Source organism: Odocoileus virginianus, chromosome 19, assembly GCF_023699985.2.
Source record: "Odocoileus virginianus isolate 20LAN1187 ecotype Illinois chromosome 19, Ovbor_1.2, whole genome shotgun sequence".
Lineage (NCBI taxonomy): Eukaryota > Metazoa > Chordata > Mammalia > Artiodactyla > Cervidae > Odocoileus > Odocoileus virginianus.
Window position 1 is genome coordinate 22602064 of NC_069692.1, and position 20735 is coordinate 22622798.

At 47.5% G+C, this 20735-nt stretch overlaps 1 protein-coding gene across 9 annotated transcripts in view; it reads left to right on the top strand.

Annotated features, from left to right (window-relative positions):
* Positions 1-20735, top strand: part of FYN (FYN proto-oncogene, Src family tyrosine kinase) — a 213754-nt gene that overhangs the window by 191849 nt on the left and 1170 nt on the right. For all 9 annotated transcript variants that reach the window (XM_070449950.1, XM_070449948.1, XM_020890399.2 and 6 more), the window contains one exon: positions 9181-9312. In XM_070449950.1, the coding sequence (XP_070306051.1) occupies positions 9181-9312 (132 nt within the window). The remainder of the gene's footprint in view (positions 1-9180; positions 9313-20735) is intronic.

Genomic DNA, 20735 nt, shown 5'->3' on the forward strand with positions numbered 1-20735 from the left:
CTAAAAACCTAACGAACCTAAAGTAGAAATTGCCACAGAATGTGTCACCAGGAGTAACTGGAAAACACACAGTTGTATTTCTCCAGACATGTTTGGGAAATTTCAAAGTCATTCCTATGGCCTGGTATGAAAATTCTAGATTTTGTTTGGGCATGTTTTATTGGGTTTGAAATCATCATTTTGTTTGAATAACCACAAAGTTGCAGGTCAGATCAGCTTTGATTTTTACCTCTTTCACAGGATGTCCTGTCCAGGTCCCACCTTGTTACCACCACCCCCCCCCCCCATGCCCCACCAACCATGTAATCAGCTTCCTGTTATTGGCATAGATCATGCTTTCTTTTCTCCTCCAGGGTAGCTTTAAAATTGAAGTACTTCACATTATTTAATATTGGATATAATAGCTTGCAGAGTTTGCTGCTTTGTAACTAAAGAGGGTTCTGGATGGATCTTTGGTTCAGAAAAACTGTGTGTGTTGTTGATACAGATGCCTTTCTTCCTTACAGATGTTTTTAGGGCACCATTCGTACTCTTTGGAGGGAGGGTTTGGCTGCTTTCATTCGCCACTGGCTTTGCCTTCTCCACCTAGGCCCAAGTTTTTAGCCAGAGGGGATATTTTCAAGGCTATGGAATTGGCCTGGTCACCATTAAAAACAAAAAGGCTTGAGAGTCCAGCTCTCCAGTAAGAGCCGGTAATGTGAGCTGGGTTCCACCCAGGCCTGTCTGGTCCCTGCCTGGAGCTCCAAGAATAGAGGGTCCCGTCGCAGCCTCCCGTGTGGCTGCCCCGTGTGTATCCTCTTTCCCTTGCTCCTGAGCCCTCCGCTGCCTAAAGCCAGAGCCACAGTTAGCTCTGCTGGGTTTCCCCGTGTGCTCGGTCCCCAGCTGCCTGGAATGTCCTAGGGCAGGAGGTGGTTCCTGCTTGGTTTCCCAGGAGTGCCCCCCGCTGTGCTGGGGGCTCCCCGGAGGCTGAGTGAGTTCTCAGTGATTGACTGCTGAATGTGCGGGCTTTTCTTCGTCCTCCTTCCCTCTCAAGCAGTTTGGAGAGTTTTGGCTGGCCTGATGCAACTCAGTGCCTTTGCATTAAGATCCAAGGAAGATAACAGCTAGCATTTATTTAGATATTGTGGGGTGCCAGATGCTGTGCTGAGCCCTTTGCACTATTTGTAATTCTCATCACAGCCTTATGAGAGCCCAGTTTACAGACAAGGAGACTGATACTTAGCAGGCTTTTAAATGGTCACCCAGCAAAACCAGTGTGCACACCCAGGTCTGCCTCACTTTGGGACCCTTTTCCCTAATGACTGCCCTGGGCCTTCCGGAAATGACCACTCCAGCCCAAGCCACAGTTGGGCCTCTCTGCATTGTCACACAGAATATTTGCTCCCTGTTTTCTGGCCAACTTTCACACCCTTAATGCAGGGGGCAGACTGGAAAGTGAAAGTCTCTGCGGCCTTCATTTGAGCTTCTGAAATGCTGCCACCGAGGGCCTTAATGCATAAGATGCATAAAGTACTGTAACTGAATCAAGTAAGAACTGTTTCTTTTTAAGATGGAAGAAAGCAGATTGCCTAGCCCAAAAGGACCGTCATTCACTTGATCGGGGCCTGGGAGGTTGGGATGGGCCATCCTGACCTAATGAAATGTAGCTGGTCGTCCTGTTTTCACTTAAAAACCAAGAGCCTTCGGTCAGACTGTCCTGGAGTGCAGTGAGGAGGATCTTATTCCTGTAATTCTAAGGGTGAAAATAGTTGTTCGTTCCGCAGCTGTATTGTGTCACTGTTTTTTATTTGGTTTGATTAAATTTGTGTAAAAGAAGAGAATCTCTGTGGCCATCAGAGTGTTGGAGAAGTTGCTTGGTTGACCCTTTAACCAATTAAAGCTTTTATTGAGCAGTTGCTGTTTAACCAGCCTTAGGCAAGGTACTGTGAAGGAAGGGCAGCGTAAAACATGGGCTCCAGCCTCAAATGATCTACATTCTATTTAAGGAAAAACAAAATAACTAGGAGAGAGACATGTTGGAAACAGGATGTAGCAGTAGTGGCTGAGTGTTTGGGCTCTGAAGCCAGATTCCCTTGGTTCAAATCCCAGCTCCACCATTTATGTGCATCCTTTGGCATATCATTTTACCTCTGTTCAGTTTTCTTGTCTGTAGAACAGGACTGTAATCAGTATCTGCCTCATATGGGTAAAGCACTTTGCATGATGCTTGACACTTACCAAGCACTCAATATATGCTTAGCTGTTGTGGGAGCTTCTATCGTCAAGCATTATTAAACTTGTTTATCACACTGGCTCCAGGAGCATGGGGGAGCTCAGGGAAGGCTGGAGTAGTCACAGGTGACTTGATGAAGGAGGTGGGGCTTGAGCTGAGCAAGCTTTAGCTAAGCAGGTAGAAGGAGAGAGAATTAACATTAAAATTAACATTAGAATATGTTAACATAGAAGAGGCAAGTTCATGATTATGCCAAGTGCAGGGTACAGGTTACAACAAAGAAAACTAGACTAGCTTTAACTATGGGTTTGGGGCAGAAAGAACCAAAGTTGAATAGATATGTGGGTCCTAGAAAACTGAGTGGGAGATTTTGATTTAATGCCATAGGGAACTCACTGTGTGGTTGTGGGGGAGGCTGGTGTGGACATTATGAAGCTGAGGCTTAAAATTATAAATTGGAAAAACAATGAGCTGAAGGCTGGGCACCATGGTTCAAGGTCTAAACAGAGGGATGAGGACCTAAATCGAGTTTTGGCAGAGAACTTAAACAGGAAAGGGAAAGTTTGAGATGCTTGTCAGAGAGAGGAGCAAGAGGCTTTAGTGATGGGTTAGATATTGGGTTTAAGGAGAAGTCCCAGCCGGCTTTCAAGTTTTTTCACCTTGAAGCCTGGCAGAACAGGGTCTGACTCCCAGAAAAGGGATAGTAAAAAAAAAAAAAAGAAAAAAGAGCCTGTGTTTGCTTCCTAGAATATTAAAGTGAGAATCAACTTTGTCAGCCATCTAGGAAAATTTTCCACCTGCAAGAATTTCTTTTATAACAAACTGTCTTATTCATAATAAAATGATTTAATGAAAAATAAATTTAGATTCATAGTTGCCACATTTGAGATAAAGTTGGGACATCCTAGAGGCTGACCCTTAGACATTTGCAAATTGGGATCCAAGGCTTCAGATGAGAGACAAAGTTTCTCCAGTGTTCCCCCCAACCCTCCCCCCACCCCCGTGTTCACACAGAGGTGCCCGGCAGGGTTAATCCTGAGAGAGGCGTGTTTCCCCAGGGAATGAGCGGAGAGAAGGGTCTATAGCACTGAGACCTCTGAGACACTTAGAGAGAGGGAAGCTGAGGAGGAACCTACAGCAGAAACAAGAGAAATGCCTAGAAAGAAAGGAAGAGCATCAGGGAAGAATAAACTCAGAAAAGATTGCTCATTTCTCATAGGAATGTTTGAGCTTTACCGAGTTTGGGGTATGCCAAGTTCTACTCCTTTGTTCCTGAGATGATTCGTATTACTCAAATGTGAAAAGTATTCTAAAACAGCACGAATGTGACTGGAGCCACACGTTAAGCAAACATGACAGAAGTGACAACAGACACATCATCAGCCCGACTGTTGATTGCTAGTAGACAGCCATGGGCCTTGAAATGTCATGATGCTTTTCAAGAGTTTTGAAAAGTCAAAGGGTTTTTTCACATGCTGGTTCATCTTAGATCGTTCTCTAGGTAATAATGTGTGACTTACGTGTTTTAAAGACAAGGAGAGGATGGGGGGGTGGTGCTCACGGCCCCCAGTGGGTCCCCACCACACTAGATGGAATCCAGAGTACTTAGTGTAACCTGCAGCGCCCCATGGCATCTGTCCTTATGGCCCATCTTATTCTTCTTTATGGCCCTTGTCGCTGTCTGACATATAAAGGTCACTGGTTTATTTTATGTCCTTCCCAAGCTAACCCGCAAACCCCCTGAGAGTAGGAGATTGCACTCACTATGGTCTCCCCAGCACTGCAGACCATGCCAGGCACTTGGGAGACTCCAGAAGAGAGAGAACAAAACTAGTCCAGCAAGGGTGGGGTCTTTGGTTGTCTTGCAGATAAACTTTGATAACTGAATAAATCCACACCTGTCTCCTTTCTTTTACTTAAAGCATGGATGGTTATTAACCATATTCTGAAGACTAGTGAGGTTGAATGATTGCTATCCAGTCACCTGCTTCCATCCCAGTCTATTGAAAAATTGATTTTTTTTTTTTTATTTTCTGTTACTGTGATCGCTCCAAGGCCTCTGGCTACCTTGCCTCTCTGTGGGTCTAACCTCCCAGCTGTAGCCCTAGGCCCATCAGAGAGCCAAATCCAGGATTCCTGCTGTCTCAGACAGCTTTACTCCGACCCAAAGGTTTCTGAACACACTTCATTTGGGACTAAAAAATCTGGGATTTCCAGGTGTTTTTGTTTCCTTAGCATGTGACAGATGCTTTTCTACTGTAGTTGACAGTTGTTAAACCCTTCAAAGGGCATCCAGGTGGTGATAGACAGTGACACTGGTCACTGAGGACAAGGCAAGGGCTTGCCAGAGAAGGGGGAACTGATTATAAGCCCTATAAGGAACCACGGTTGTTCCACCAGGAAGGGAAGGCCAAACAGGTTAATCAGTGTCCAGTTACTCATTCATTCGGCACCTCCTTAAGCAGTGCCTTCTGTAGAGCGGGCACTGGGCTCAGTACCGCACACATGGTGGCCGTCCACAGGGACAGGTACCAGCCCCCAAGGACAGTCTCTGTCCAAGGAGAGAAATGCACTTTCTGACAACTCACGTGTTCACTGCACTTGAGTAGTCACAGCCACAATGAATCAGACACCCTGGCAGCCCAGAGCTAGGGAACCTGCCCCAGACTTTGTGCTCAGGCCAGAGCTTCCCAGCCGGAAACACTCAGGCCAAGAACAAAAGGAGGAGTGGGACTTAGCCATGGGCAGGAGTGGGGTGGGACTTTCAGCAAAGAAAACAGCCTGACCCAAGGCCCTGCAGCAGGAAGGATAGTCAGAGGGGGCCTGGGGGAGCAGAGGAGGGGAGGCCCAGGGTTGCAGGAGGCTGGGGAGTGGGGGGAGACAGCTGGAAGGAATTGCGGGGGGAGGCCAGTGGCAGGGAGCCAGTGACGACTGGGGTGCAGGTAGTGAAGATGAAGAGGGGCCGACACCTTCACTGGTGTGAGGTCAACTCAGTATGGATGGTGATAAGGCCGCAGAGGCCAGAGATGCCTCTGTGAAGATCAGTGAAGGTCCTTCTCTAAGTAGGCTCCATGCTGGGCTCTCCAGGTGGCACGAGTGGTAAAGAACCCACCTGCCAATGCAGGAGACGCAGGTTCGACCCCTGGGTTGGGAAGATGTCCTGGGGAAGGGAATGGCTTACCCACTCCACTATTCTTGCCAGGAGAATCCATCATGGACAGAGGAGCCTGGTGGGCTGCAGTCCATGGGGTCTCAAAGAGTCGGGCCCGACTGAGCAAATGAGCACACAGCATGAACATTGAACAAGTACTCTGAGAGTTTCTGGGACCCCCGTGGCCCATGGTATTACCGACACAGACCGTCACACCTTCATCGGCTACTTGATTTCCTCCAGTGAGGTGCAGAGGAGAGGACATTATCTTGGTGTCTAATCCTGGTCCCAAAGGGGAATTCCAGGAAGAGTGAATCAGCTAGTTATGTGGCAACACCACGCTCGTTGTGGCAGAGGTCTCCGACATTGTCCCCTTTCTTCTACAAATCCATCCAATCAGAACTCTGATCTTGGCTTTATGCCTGCCATGATACCTATGAAAAAAAAAATCTGAGGGGGCAGAACTCTGTTTTGAAGGAAAAGGCAGTGTTTACAGCCCAGGAGGTCCTTCTTTCCAGGCTTCTGAGCTCTCCTAACTTTACCCGAGGAGCAAGCCCATCCAACCCCAGCTGGGCTGTATCCCCCGGCAACCTTAGGGACCCCGTTCTCGCAGATGGGGTTTGCAGTGTGCAACCTCAGGGCCATTTTCAAAGACCCCTGCCCAAGCCCGGCGTGAACTCCCCCAGATGTGGAGCTGCGTCTGTACCCTGAGGAGGCAGGAGACCAAAATGAGGAGAAATTGAAGCAACAAGATGAGTAGAAGAGTGAGCATTTATTCATTCTTTTCCATTGAAACCTCACTTGATCACTAACAGTTTATCTCTGCTTTAATTTAACCTTCTGTCTTCCTTGAAACTGTGAGTTATCTTTAGAGAAGTCAAGAGCAGCTGCTATTTTGAGACCAAAACAAAGACAAAGGCATTCTTCATTTTTTTCCCCTCCAACACATATTATATGTAAATAAGTTGCTTATTTTAGAAAGAAAACTAATGCAAAATAAATGTATCTAAGTAAGCTCCTACTAGTAAGTCAGAGCACATACTTACAAATGGTTTCTTATCAGAGATCCATTACAGCCTTTGTTTCAGCTTCTCTTCTGAAGGTTTATATAATTCTTATTGTAGATGATATAATGAGAAAACGATAAAGCAGACTACCGCAACTGGCTGATATATTGACATTTGCTTTTTTAAAAAAATCTGAAATTATGAAATCTTCTCTCAGAAAATCCAAAATGACTTTATCCCAATTTTAACTAGTTTACTTTCAGCAACACTCACATCTTGAGCAACATGGAATGATTCCAAGAAGGGAAGAAAGGCTTCTTTTGCTCGTCATTTTATTTACAGGATTTGTGTCTGCACAGTGGAGAAAAATGTTCTATTTGCTTCAGAGACAGACATAGATTTCCAAGCCATTTAGCTCGAGAGCTGGTTTAAATAGGAATGAATTTAATATACCTTTAATTCTCTGAAATAAGAGAACTCCAGCTGAGGTTTGGTCCAGGGCAAAGTCAGCTCTCGACACTGAAGAGAATCTATCACATTAATCCCAGAGGCTCGGAGTCCAAAGCTGCGTGAACAGAATGCTGGAGGATAGGAAGTGTGAGAAGAATGCTTTGAAGGAAACTTTAAAAACAGAATGACTGTTCAGAGAATACCAGACCTTGTGTGGAATCATGCAGCACTTAAGCAAAGATATAAGTAATTATGCTTGAGAAACATAGCTAATTAAAAATAACTCGATGCATAAAAGGGAAGAAAAACTAGAGAATCATTTCTGTGCTCCAGTGTTAATATGAGATGCCACAGAATGAAATAGTAGGATTTTTTTTTTTTTTCACTTCACGCGGGCATAGAAGAGATGGAGAGGAAAATTATATTGCCCAAAAATGCCAGGGTAGATTTGCTGAAGATGTTATCATGTACTGTATTTAAAACAAAAATCTAATTGCTGTAATTTATCATACCTCTGGTTATTAAAACCATGCTAATTCAAAGATTTTAATCATTTGCCAGTTTTACACATAATGGCTTTTCCTAGAAGATACTATGAAAATTTCTGATTTTGTCAGCCTTTGTGTGATTTTTTTTTAGGCATTCCTAAGTAAAATTAACATGCTTTAAACATATAATTGTGTTTACATCAGTAATAAAAATTCCTTGTGTTTCCCTTTTAGTCTGTTCAATGAAATATCCGAAACTGCTTTATAATTGCTGAGCCTAATGTGTGAGAGCACAGGCTGCTGAATCAATTTTAATTCCCCTTATACACATCTAGCTTTGTAAGGAGCAGGGTGGACCCCACCCTTCCTTTTTGATTGGAGAAAGGATTCTTTTAACAGGAGACATTTGCAAGAAAAGATTTGGCACAAAATTTGCTTCTTGGTCCTGAGAAATCAGACTCATAAGATAGTCATTGAGATAAAACCACTCGAAAAATTTTAGATAGTACCCTGTCTGGCTCGTAGAAGAAAGACAGGGAGGTAAGCAAGGGATGATACAGTGCAGAAGAAAAACATTCCCCAGAATTAAAGGTGGCTACTATTAGAGCTTCCCTGGTGGCTCAGAGGTTAAAGCATCTGCCCGAAATGCGAGAGACCTGGGTTCAGTCCCTGGGTCAGGAAGATCCCCTGGAGAAGGAAATGGCAACCCACTCCAGTATTCTTGCCTGGAGAATCCCATGGACGGAGGAGCCTGGTGGTCTACAGTTGACAGGGTTGCAAAGAGTCAGATATGACTGAGTGACTTAACTTTCACTATTAGGGGAAAGGGTGGAAGGAAAAAGAAGAGTGTAGTGGGGAAGTTGTTGTTTTGCTAAGTCGTGTCTGATTCTTTTGTGATCCCATGGACTATAGCCCCTCCAGGCTCCTCTGTCCAGTGGGATTTTCCCAGACAAGAATACTGGAGTGGGCTGCCATTTCCTTCTCTCCCCAGGGGGATCTTCCCAACCCAGGGACTGAACCTGCATCTCCTGCATTGCAGGCAAATTCTTTACCACTGAGCCACCTGGGAAGCCCTGTAGTGGGGAAGGAGCTTGAGGCAAAATCATTTCTCTGCTGTGGGTGTGGAGACATTGGGGAAATACAGCCCATCTCTACATATATGTGAGTTGTGTTTTCAGTTGCTCAGTCATGTCACACTCTTTGTGGCCCCATGGACTGTAGCCCACCAGGCTCCTCTGTCCTTGGGATTCTCCAGATAAGAATACTGGAGTGGGTTGCCATTTCCTCCTCCAGGGAATCTTCCTGACCCAGGAATCGAACCTGTGCGTCTTGCATCTCCTGCATTGGTAGATGGGTTTTTTTTTTTTTTACCACTAGCGCCACCTGGGAAGTCCCACATAATGCATGGGCTACAGCAAATTGTCTCCACCCTTGGGAGATGCGTGGTGGTTTGATCTGGTTTTTATGTACCTCAGTAAGAAGAGACTATGGTCTTTTACACTAAAGGATTCTTGAGGGTAACATGATTTACAACATTATTTGAAAGTAAAAGAAAAAAATATAAGTTTCCTAAATCATAAGTTAGCCCTACCTCCAGACCAAACCTATGACATTCAGTCAGTTTGTAGAATCAAGTTCAAAAGCCAGAACGTTGAAGGGGCTTTGAAGCCCAGACAGGACTTGCTTAGGGTTGCAGAGGCAGGAACAGACGCCATAGCTGCTCAGTCCTAGCCTGTGTCCAGTTTCCCCTCCTCCGTGTCCCCCTCTCTGAACCTGATCCCATGAACACATTTCCACCTGCTGTTCTTTCCCCAGCCCCACGCCCAGAGCCATGATCTCTGCCCGAGGAGTAACCAGGTGTTCTTCCTGCAGGTGCCAAGTTCCCCATTAAGTGGACGGCCCCCGAAGCAGCCCTATACGGGAGGTTCACCATCAAGTCTGACGTGTGGTCTTTTGGAATCTTACTCACAGAGCTGGTCACCAAAGGAAGAGTTCCGTACCCAGGTAAGAGCCAGACGCAGCAGAAATGGGCCTGAGTGGGTGTTCTCCCAACAGTATCTGGGGAGTCTTCTTCCTGATTGCCTTCTCAGCCCCATTTTCAGCTTTCTGCCAAGCGTGGGAATTTGAAGAACATGGACAGATATTTAGCCGGGGGAAAGCAGAAGTGGGAGCCCCCATGGTGTGTAGACAAGCAACCATCATGAATTGTGTACCAGGATTAATGAATGAAGTTAGCAGCTGGTGAACGCTTCAGTCCACCTCAGTCCATGGGTTCTCTCCTCTCCCCTCTCAGTAGGAGTGTGTGTCCCTGGCTCCCAAGACAGAAATGTCACTGGCAGAACTGTGCAGATGGACTTTGCAGACCCTTCTGGCTCACTGCTTTTTGATTCCACCATAGCACTGACCCATGGTGTGAACCTGGCGGGAAGATGCCACTACCTGCCCTCTTTGCAGGCGCTGCTCCAGGTGGCTGGAGAGAGCAGAGGCACAGAGGAAATGCCATGTAGAAGCCATTCACTACACATGTCTTGGGATTCTTGGGGGTTGGGGGTTGTTTTAGGGGGAGAGAGGGTTGACTGCACAGCTTATAGAAGGATCTCAGTTCCTGGACTAGGGATTGAACCTGACGCCCCCACACCCCACCCCGCCCCCGAAGTGAGAGCCTGGAATCCTAACCACTAGACCACCAGGGAACACCTTCACTGCATGTTTCTGAATGATTAAAATACGCTCTACAAAAGCAAGTATACGTACGTGCTAAATCGCTTCAGTCGGGTCCAACTTTTTGCAACCCCATGGACATAACCTGCCAGGCTTCTCTGTCCATGGGATTCTCCAGGCAAGAATACTGGAGTGGGTTTGCTGTGCACTCCTCCAGGGGATCTTCCTGACCCAAGGATCAAACCCCTGTCTCTTATGTCTTCTGCATCGGCAGGCAGGGTTTGTACCACTAACACCTCCTGAAAGTGAAAGTGTTAGTCATTCAGTCCGGTCCGACTCTTTGGTGACCCTCTGGACTCTACTGTCCATGGAAATCTCCAAGAGTGGGTTGCCATTTCCTTCTCCAGGGGATCTTCCCAACCCAGGGACTGAATCCGGGTCTCCTGCATTGTAGGCAGATTCTTTACCATCTGAACCACTGGGGAAGCTCACAGGCAAGTATAGTGTAAAGACATTGGAGATTCTTAAACCCTGGGGTTTTTCTGGATTATGAGAGTCATGCTCTCCAAAGAAACCATGGTTTAGGTGATTCGGGCTTAAATTCGTTAATTTAGACAGATACTGATGTAAAGGACACTTGTGCCGTTTTACCTCCACGCTTTAATGGTTATAGCACAGGGACGATCTGCTTTCTGAAATGTTAAGGACATATTTTTCTGTCACTGTTGAGTGAAGAAAGAACATAGCTCCCCATCATGCCCTGCCTAAGAGAGGAGCTTTTAAAAATTAAAAAATAAATAAATAAACACAGTGATTGATAGACACGATAGTGGAGATTACTGAGGAATTGAGAGCTCTTGCAAATCCTGGGTTTGTAATCATATCTTTGCAGTCACAGGAGCCGGTGAGGGCAGATTAATTTGTAATCCCTTTGTTCCTTTTTTTATGATTGTTTCTGGTCATCTTCGGAGACTGCAGAGAAGTAAAGCAGATCTCTTTCTGGGTTGGTCGTAAGCCTCAAGACTCCTCTAAGAGAGCCGGGTTGGCACAGAGGCAAAATTTGACAAATTCCCTATCTCTGAAACGCCAGCAGCGTGGTTAGAGATGTGGGCGGAAGTCAGTTTTATTGATGCTGCTGCAGCGGTGCTGCTCCCTGCCTGCACAAGTGGGCAGCCGCTCTGGGAGTAGCCCGCCGGAAGAAAGGGCTGCCCTGGAGGGGCCTGGAACCCAGCACAGGCATTTCTGAATCACTTCTCAAGGGGGAGAATTTTGTCAGCGCTCGGGATTTTGAAGACGTGAAGGCGCCTCTTTTTTCATTGTCTGAATTTTGAATGAATTTCTTCCTGAGCCCCCCAGGTTTTGCCGCCCGAAGTGTTGGGGGGGTGGGGTTAATGTCTTGCATTTCTGTGAAACCTTTACTTCCAGGAAGACAAAGCCGCTTTTTGTTTCTCAGGGTCACACACAGGAGCCGAGACAAAGGGGTGGGGGTGGGGGCCTGGGAGGAGGAAGGCAGGTGTGCGTTTCAGACGGAGAGTCTTTTGTCAAGTTTGGTTTAGGCATAAAGAAAGCAGTCTCCTTTTACAACTGAGGCAGGATTTTCATTCATTCAGTTTAGCATCGGTCAATGTGATTGTTCCTGGCGTGATTTTGCACTACCTGGGAAGTAAGTACTGTGAATAAGACATTCATACTCTCAGCAAACATTGATGAGAACAGGCCTGAAGGAGGAAGCTGTTTTAGCTCCTGGGGGATAAAACAGTGAGCGGAGAAATAAATTCAGTCCCGGCACTCATAGAGCTTACAGTCAGATGGATGAAATACACGTGCGATACAGGTAGAAAGCAGCCCTTTTTTGTTACTTCTCTATAATTAGAGGAAATCGTCTTTGGGGGATGCGATACTTGAGCTCACTCACTGTGAGCCCCCAGTCTTAATCCTGATAATGAGGCAAGGGCCCCGGATTCAGGTGTCTGCACACAGCACGTCCGGAGAAGGGCTTTTCACTCAGAATCCTGTGAGGATGGCCAAGGAGTTTGACGAGAGAACTCAGTCCACTTTATCATGCCTAGTTTACACTCGGAGCAACCACTGATGTGCTGGGGGCTTTGATACCTGCCCAGATTCTGTGAGGGTGGCCGAGCAAAGGGGCCGTGTCTGGGAAGCTTCACGGGAAAGAAGGTACATAGTCTTTCCCCTTCACATTGAGGAAGAATGATCCCAGACAAGGATGGATGTGTGAGAAGGCGCCGAGGCCTGCGTGGAGGCCAACGGGATATGAACCTGTGGAGAAGGCTGTGAGGTGGGGTTACCCGTCCAGACCCCATGGAGAGGGCCTGGTGCAGCCACAGGGAGGCCTGGCCCGTCTGTAGCCGGGCCCTGGAGCTGTGTTAGCGGGGATTGACAGGAGCCACAGAAAGTTATTCCCAAACCTATTGCTCGCCATGGATGCCGCTTGTTTTTGTTCTCAGTGTAACTGTAATCATATTTAATTGTGCCTCGAATCGCACAGTACACTCTTCTTGAGGGAGAGGCTTTTACAGAAGGATTCCAACTACAGGATGATTACCTTAACGAAGGAGAACAATTCCTAAGGAACAGACAGTTTCTTTCAGCCTCGTCCAGTGGCACCGGAGAAGGAAGGCCCTTCCTGTCCTCACTCTCGCTGTCTCTTGGAGCGGCCAGGTTGGCGGTGTGTGCCGAGGGGCTGCGTCTCCACTGACCAGATTCCTTGTGGCTGGGGGTAGCGCCCAGGACAGACTCCCAGACCTGTCCACTGTGATTCCCATCCTAACTTCTCAGCAGTTATTTCTCAGTTGGCTAGAGTATATTTTGAAGTAGTTCTTGTTTCAAGAGCAGTAAGCAGCGATACATTTTTCTTTCATACCTGAGAATGGCCTTCTGTCATCTTTACACACAGGAAAGGTACTTTGGCTGGTGGTGAGGTTGAGGGTCAAGGGAGAGACGAAAGTGACTTCTAAATGGATTTTATGAAAGCTTTCCAGGCAGTTTTGCCCAGTGTAAAGAAGGTCCAGGAAAAGAATCAGAGAAGGAACTTGGAATAGTATTTGGAAGGTGTAACTGAATGAAGGGTTAAAGGAAAGAGGCCAAAATAAAATGTTGGATTGGTTGGTTAGTTAGCAAGTTTTACAAAAATGGATGGTTTGAAAGGAAGGAAAGGAGAATCTCAAATTGAGTGAGAGCCTGGAAGCCAAATTAAAAATACTGAAATGTGATTCTGAGATGAACAGGGAGGTAGTGGAGAGGAGTCCCATCGCCCTACCAGACAAAGAAGGTTGCTTCCAAGATGTGTAACAAAGATGCTCTGAAGAATGGCTCTGTTTTCCAGATTCCCACAGCCTGACCTGAGTGCCTCCTCAGCATAGCTATACAGCTTGCTTTACTGGAAGCCAAGGCTCAGAACCAATCTTTGCATCAAGATTATACCAGATTTTGTGACGATGGATTGTTACATATGAGAATTGAAAGTACTTGAAACTGTTTTCTAGGACTGATGCATAAAATCTGAGCAATAATGCATTTTAACCTATTTTTTTTTCACCTCCAAATCCTTCTTTTCTTCTTTGTTTCCACCGCCACTGCCCCAACCTCTGCTGCGGGAACCCCCTTCATAGAACCTCCTACTTCCCGTCTCTCCCCCACCCCCACCCCCACCATCTATCATTGTCACCATCAGAGTTATCCTAGAAACAGATCCGCTTATCCTACCTCTGCCAGTTAAAAAGTCCATGGCTTCCCCTTGCCTTCCAGATAAACTCCAGAAGCCTTCGTCTGGCGTAGTCCTTCTTAACTCTCTCCTTCAATCATTCAACATATATTTATTGAGTACCTGCTCTATGCCGGGTACTGTTTAGGTCCCCAGGAGTGAAACAGTGAACCAATAGACAAAAGTTGTTCCTCCCAAACTTTTCACTCCTCAGAGGAGACAGACAATCAACAAAGACAAATGAGTAAAATCCATTCCGCATTGGCTGGTGGTAATGGGTAGGGAGGAGAATAAAATGGGGAAGGGCAGAGAGGGTGGCAGGGCAGGACGTCACCAGGAAGGTGACATCTGAGGAAGAAGGCTCAGGTTAACTGGGGGAGGAGCCACCCTTCAGAGGGAACCAGAGCACAGAGGCTCTGAAGAAGCAGTGTGGGTGGAGCAGGAGGGCCCGGAGGCCCCAGACAGATCATGGTTAGGGCATTTGCGCTCAGCGAGATGAGGACTGAATGAGGGGCTTCGGCCGGGTGACATCATCAGACACGATTTCTCTCGTGCTGCTCCTGACCCTTGTCACCAAGAGATTTCTCTCAAATGCTCAAGTCTGTCATCTCAGCTCCACTCTCTGCCTCAGAATCCATCCAGTGCTAACCACTCTCTGCCTCAGAATCTGTCCAGTCCTAACCCAAAAGTCCCTTCCTTCGTGTTGCCTTCTCCATGTCTCTTCCTGGGTCGCTCCTGCTCACTCCCGTGCCACTGGGTACCTCTCTGTTGAAGCTCTTGTCTGTGTGTCTCTGTTTCCCAGTAGCTCTGAACCCTGAGAAGGGGGCTCTTTTAGTAGACTCTCAGTAAGTCTTAAGCAGATGGACAGAAGAATGGGTGGAGGGATAGAGGGCTGGATGGATGGATGGGTGGGCAGGGGGAAAAAATGATTAGCCCAAGAGGCTTTTAAAATAAGACTTTGCCCATAGCTTGCAAAACCTTTCAACTCTATTTCATCATCTCCAAACATAAATAAGGCGTGTTTTTCCCAGCCACAGAGTAGCCTCTGTCCTCAAAGTTGTTCTGGGAAATTGACCCCATGGTCAGTTCAAACACCACATCCCAGCACCACTCTAGGTGGAATGTCCTGGCCGTTCTGGGCCCTGGCTCTCCACTGAACACCTGCTTTGGGAACTTGGCAGGATCTGGCAAATCAGGAATATTCTCTTAAGCCTATCATATTTATTCATGCATTTGCAGTGCTTTCAACCCTTTTAACAACTGACAGCTGCCTGACTTTCGTGAATGCATCTAGTCATTTGATAATGACTTGAAGAGGAAGATAAATTAGTGAATGTATAGCACTTTCCTTGAAGAATTGCAAGTCTCCACCTTCATCGTCCCTCTGCCCCACTCAGATGCCTTCCGACAGAGCCTGAACTGTAGACTTAAATTCCTCTGTGTTCAGCAGCCCATCATTGTCACCCGCACTCTTATCCCCACTGTGCCCAGCCTGATAACGGGGGCAGGTTTCTCCTGGGGGAGGAAGAAGTCAGGACTCTCCATCCAGGAGAAGGGGAATTGGGATGAAACTTCAAATCTCAGCCAAGGGTGCTTAGCCTTCTGCCTTCCGTGCTCCCATCCACAGTCCTCAGGCTTTTCTTTTTTGGTTCCTATTGTTCCCTCCAGAGGAGTCCTGCCTGGAATGCCCAGGGGTCTTGTCACCTCCCCCGACAAGGTTTCTCTTGGCCCATGTGGCTGGTGGAGGAGAGTGCAGGAGAAGGGGGCAGACAGCGGGGGGCTCTCTGCTCCCCAGTCCTACCCTCTGCTGCTCTCCTGTACCCCCGTGCGTTTCCATGGTCTGCCCAGCGGGCACCCTCACCCCCTCTGTCACTTGTCCACTGTTACTGGGACAAAGGAGCTGTTCACGATACTGTATTATCAACTTTAACTTTTATGTGTTATGGCACCTGAGTAGCTGTCATTTCTGTGTCTATTAATAGAATGGGCTTCATAAAAACAGGTGTCCTGAGCTTATCTGGTTAAGATGCAGATAGAGAAACAGGAGTCCTCATTGTGCCGCCTCAAGGTCACTCCTTTATTTTCAGCTCTCCTCTTTGAGCAACATCTGTCTGCCCAGAGTCTGGACTTGGATCTCATAACCAAAACCCAACTTGAAGTGTCCCAGTTGTAGCCCAGTAAGATAACTAGAGCACATGGGCATCTGATAGCATGCGCTCGTGCTGAGCAAGCACCATTAACATCACCCTCCTTCCTTCCGCCCTCCCTGCACTCCCAGCACTGCTCAGCAGACAAGTAAACATAAGGGCTTTTTACAGGGTTTGTGTAGAGAAGCCAGGGGGAGCCTCTGACAAAAAGCCTGATGCACAATAGCGTCTAATTTCCTTTCAACAGAAAGCTCGGTTTGCAGAAGTAAGCTGCATATCTGAGAACCTGAGCATCATTCCCATTGTCGAAGGGCCTAATTATTCACATGGCACAAAAATCCAGGCTCTTACAACCCCTAGTCCAATCCAGATACAAACCTGGATGGTTAACAGCAAAAATCCCCACTTGTATAGCCACAGCCCCTGGAAGATCCGTATTAGGAAACTGAAATGGTGAGCTGTCAAGCCCAACACCCTCCGTTCATAGAAGACACTTCAGAGAGCTGAAAGCACAGTGAATATGGAGATATTCTGTTGACAAATAGAGCAACTGAGGCAGGGGAAGTCAATCACCTGCTGAGACACAGAGTTGAAAGAGTAAAGTGGCTCCACAATGAAAATGGTTTTCTTAACTGTGAAAGTCGCTCCGGCGTGTTCAACTCTTTGCAACCCCATGGACTATACAGTCCACGGAATTCTCCAGGCCAGAATACTGGAGTGGGTAGATTTTTACTTCTCCAGGGGATTTTCTCTGGAGATCAAAAAAGAAAGCTGGAGACACCACTGAGTTAATATCTAGCTCAAGAAAGAGGCATAGGAAAGTGTAAACTAGAAGGAGGGAGGAGAAAAAGGAGAAAAGGGACGGAAAATACACACACGTGAAAGCAGACAGTGTTGGCAGCCGTACGTAGTAAGGATTGGAAAGTGAGAGCTGGAAACTTGACCTTAATTCAAGAACCGAGAGGAAGCCAGCAGCATGATTTGGAAGGATAATACGGTCATAATGGCAGGAAGTGAATCCAGTCCACTTGGCCAGCGAATCTCAGCTGCAGGGTTTGGGGCAGGCCCACGGGAAATGAGGCTACCGGTGACCATGTTTGAGAGCCTGAAATGCAGGGTGACAGGAGACCCCCATGGAAGGTGCAGCAAGAGGTATCTGAAAGTAAACCCCGGCACAGCAGACTCCACGGGTGTTCTGTGAACTGAGGCCGGCTGGGTTATGTGCCCCGTGAGAGTGACCTGTGGAAATGGCCCATTTTCCTGACTGACCCCAAGGAGAGCAGAAAGGTAAGGAACCGCTGAGGTGGGGGCAGAGGGGGACAGGCTGGAGTGAAAACAGCCAGTGTGTCTGCCCGCTGGTCACCAAGCCCGGTGCCCCTTCTCTGATGTGGAGGTTGGGACCCAGGCAACATGCCCTGGGGAGCTTTGTGACCATAACATGGTTAGATGCCGCAGGCTGGCATAGAGCGCACTCCTGTTGAAAAACACTCTGTATTGTAGCTTCCACCAAGAACTCTTGGTGACAACGTTTTCCTAAAACATACAGCCGTGTTTTAAAGTTTCTGCCTCTTCAGTTTCTCCCTAAGAAGGAAAAAATAGGCAGAACATTCCCAGGCAGCCTCCTCCCCACCCCCACCCGCTTCCTCAATTGGAAGCAAGATACAGAGATTCTTCCCTTTCCCCATGTCCATCAGGACCCCGCTGACCTCCCTAAACCCAATGTCGTGTGTGTTCCCTTCCCAGTCCCTGGCCCTGACCTTCCCTGATGGCTCAGATGGTAAAAAATCTGCCTGTAATCCAGCCCTGAGACCTGGGTTTCATCCCTGGGTCGGAAAGATCCCCTAGAGAAGGAAATGGCTACCCACTCCTGTATTCTTGCCTGGAGAATTCCATGGACAGAGGAGCCTGGTGGGCTACAGTCCATGGGGTCACAAAGAGTCGGACATGACCGAAGTGACTAACACTTTCACTTTTCTTTTCACTTTCAAAAAGAGCTCATGAAATAGTAGTATGAAGAGAAAAATCCATTTTTACTAAAAAGCAATTCTTAAATATGATTTTTCAAAGTTCTTACAGCCGAGAATACTCTTTTTTGAAAAGAAATATGAACACAGCCCACTTACTTGGGCTATGCTTGTGAAGTGAAAAGTGACCCAAGCCTTGCTGAGCGAGCATCTCTTGCTTGTGCAGTTCCCAATGCGAGGGACCATCGTGAAGGTGCTGGGTCTGCTTCTGGCCTATGGATGCTTGGAAAAGAGCCAGTCCCATTCAGACTGTCATTGTCAGCCAAGTGCATTGTCTTATATCCCACTTTTCTGGCAAAACTGATGTTGGTATGTTTCTTGTTGGCCTGGTGCGTCAAATTGGTTTTGTGTGCTTTTCATGCTGGGAGAACCTGGGGAGTGGCATGAGAGGGGGGAGAGGAGAAGCAGGAAGAGGATGCGGGCAAAAAGGAGGTGGAGGGCATGGTCAGGAGCTGCCGGCGAGGCTAGCTGGTGCCCTGTACAACAAGGGCCAAGGCCCAGCTCCATCCCTGGTCCCAGCTGCCCCAGGGAGCAGGCTGCCTCCCTCGATGCTACATGTTGAAGGTTGAGCTGTGTCCCCAACTCAGGCCGAGCACTGGAAAAACAGGCTTGACCCCAGTGGCCAATTAAGACTTAAAAAAAAAAATACATGAAATCTTTCCATTTGAGTAGTTTGTTTTTTAATGACATGAATCCTGTAATGACATAAGGCTTGCAGAGCAATAGGAGAATGATTATTAGCTAAGCTCTGTGGTGTGGTTTTAGATGATCCCAGTGCCAGAATGAAGCAGTAGAAGGAGGCATTTGGGTTTGGGCGGGGGGTGTAACCACTCCCAGCAGGGCCTGTCGGACCTTCTGAGGTTCAGACCGTCCACCTGTATCTCCTCCAGTTCTCACAGACTCCTGGGAGGGCCAGAGACAAGGGGGACTTCTGCAGGTTCGGGCATGTGTCTTCTGAGATGTTTAGAAACCAAGGACTGTACTGAAACACCGAGCATGCACTTTAGAGAAGACCAGTCCTGCTATGGGCGCATGCCCTTTTCCTAACCTTTCTGGGCTCCTGGAATGTGGTGGCTGCTGTCCACTCGTGCCAGAGTTTCGCAGCCAAAACCCTTGGGACTGGACATGCTTCACAGTCAGACTTGGTTTTCCTTTTCGAAAGTCCACATAGTGCTTAGACCATAATTCATATAACACCTTAGGAGGGTCCTGGGCTGCACTCGGTGTTCAGACACATCCTTAATTCTTCAGCAATATGTATAAATGAAGAAAAACAGTCGAGCACCTCACACCAGGTCAGGTTTTATGGCCAAATAAGCTGAGTTCAGATCAGTTTGCTGCCAGGGAAGTCCCAGAACGTGTGCTTTGCAGAGCTTGTTGGATTGGGGGTTGTGGATGAGGAAATGCTGGTCCTGTCCCTTTGTCCAGAGCGCTGCAGGACACTCCAGTGGCAACCCCGGCCTCTCCCCTTGCTTCCAGCCCCCCCGCCCCACTCTGACTTATCAAAATGAGTTTTCAGTGGTTGGAAGAAGATGTAAGGTAATTAACTACAGAGCTGACCCATCATCCAACTGAAAAGAGCCCCTGTGAAATCAGGCATGGCGTGGAGGAAGGGGACCCAGATTCAACTACTGAGCCTCTCTCACTAAAATAAGGGTCACCGCCAAAATATGAGCAGAGTTATGTTAGAATAATTAAATTGAAGGCCTACTTCAACACAGCAGGAATAATACACAGATTTTATCACCTCAAGGAATTACAGTGGCAGAGAATAAGGAAGCATCCTGAAAGGGTTTGGATAAGCATGTGACTCACAGGGCTCTGGTTGACAGTCACGGGAGCTGGAATCAGCCCAGCTCCAGAAGCAACAACAAAGAGAACTGGCAACAGATCCCAGATCTGAGGGATTCTGGGGGACAGGGGACAGGGTTGTGACCTGGCCTTGCTGCTCTGGCTGGGTGGTTCTACTCAGCGGGTTGCCGTCTCCTCCAGAAGTTGCTACATGTACACACTGTGTCCTGCTGATGAGATCCCTGAGAGCCAGGGGAAGAATTCTGGGTTTCTGAATGGCTGAAACTCGGGTTTTTGCTTTTGTAAATTAACTGGGTCAGAAGTTGGAGAGGATTCCAGATTATAGGCTCAGGGCCAAGGAGCAGCCAAAACATACAAGGGCTTGACAGGCGATGGCAGAACACGATACAGCAGAAAAGGGAAACAAACCAGAGAAGAGAGCCTGGCAGTGATTGAGAAAGGGGTCAGGGCATTCGGCTCCCCCGTCCACCCCTCGTGTGGTATTTCCTGTTCTGTTGAGAAGGCCAGCATGCAGGAAGACTGCACTCTCCAGAGGGCTGGCAGTCTCCCAGAACGTCTCCTGTTAGCTCCAGGCATCCCGAAGTCTCTGTATCGGGCAGCTCCCCTAGAGGGTCACAGAGGTCTCCATGATAGATGGCCTGTCTGAGGTCATCAGTAAACACTGCCCTGTCTCCCTGTCAGAGTCGTCTTAACCCAGGGCACCTGGGGGTCACTGGGCTGGACGGTGCCCAGAGTGATGGCGTGATGTCAGATCTCGAACGGCAGAGCACTTGAGAGTTTGTCCAGGCACGAGAACAGCCAGTTTATGAAGTGCATCAATGGAGCTTATAGGTCCTGTGAACAAAGGACAGTTTAGTTTTCATTCCCTGAATTTGTTTTTATCTACTTCATTCATACTTTTGTCAGCGTAATTGATGTATAATTTACATACAATAGAATTCTACAGTTTGAAGAATTCAGTGAGTTTTGACAAACATAAACAGTCACACCTCCACACTCAGGATTAGAACACAGGTTGGCAGGCTACAGCTTCTAGGCCAGATCTGGCTCCCACTCTGT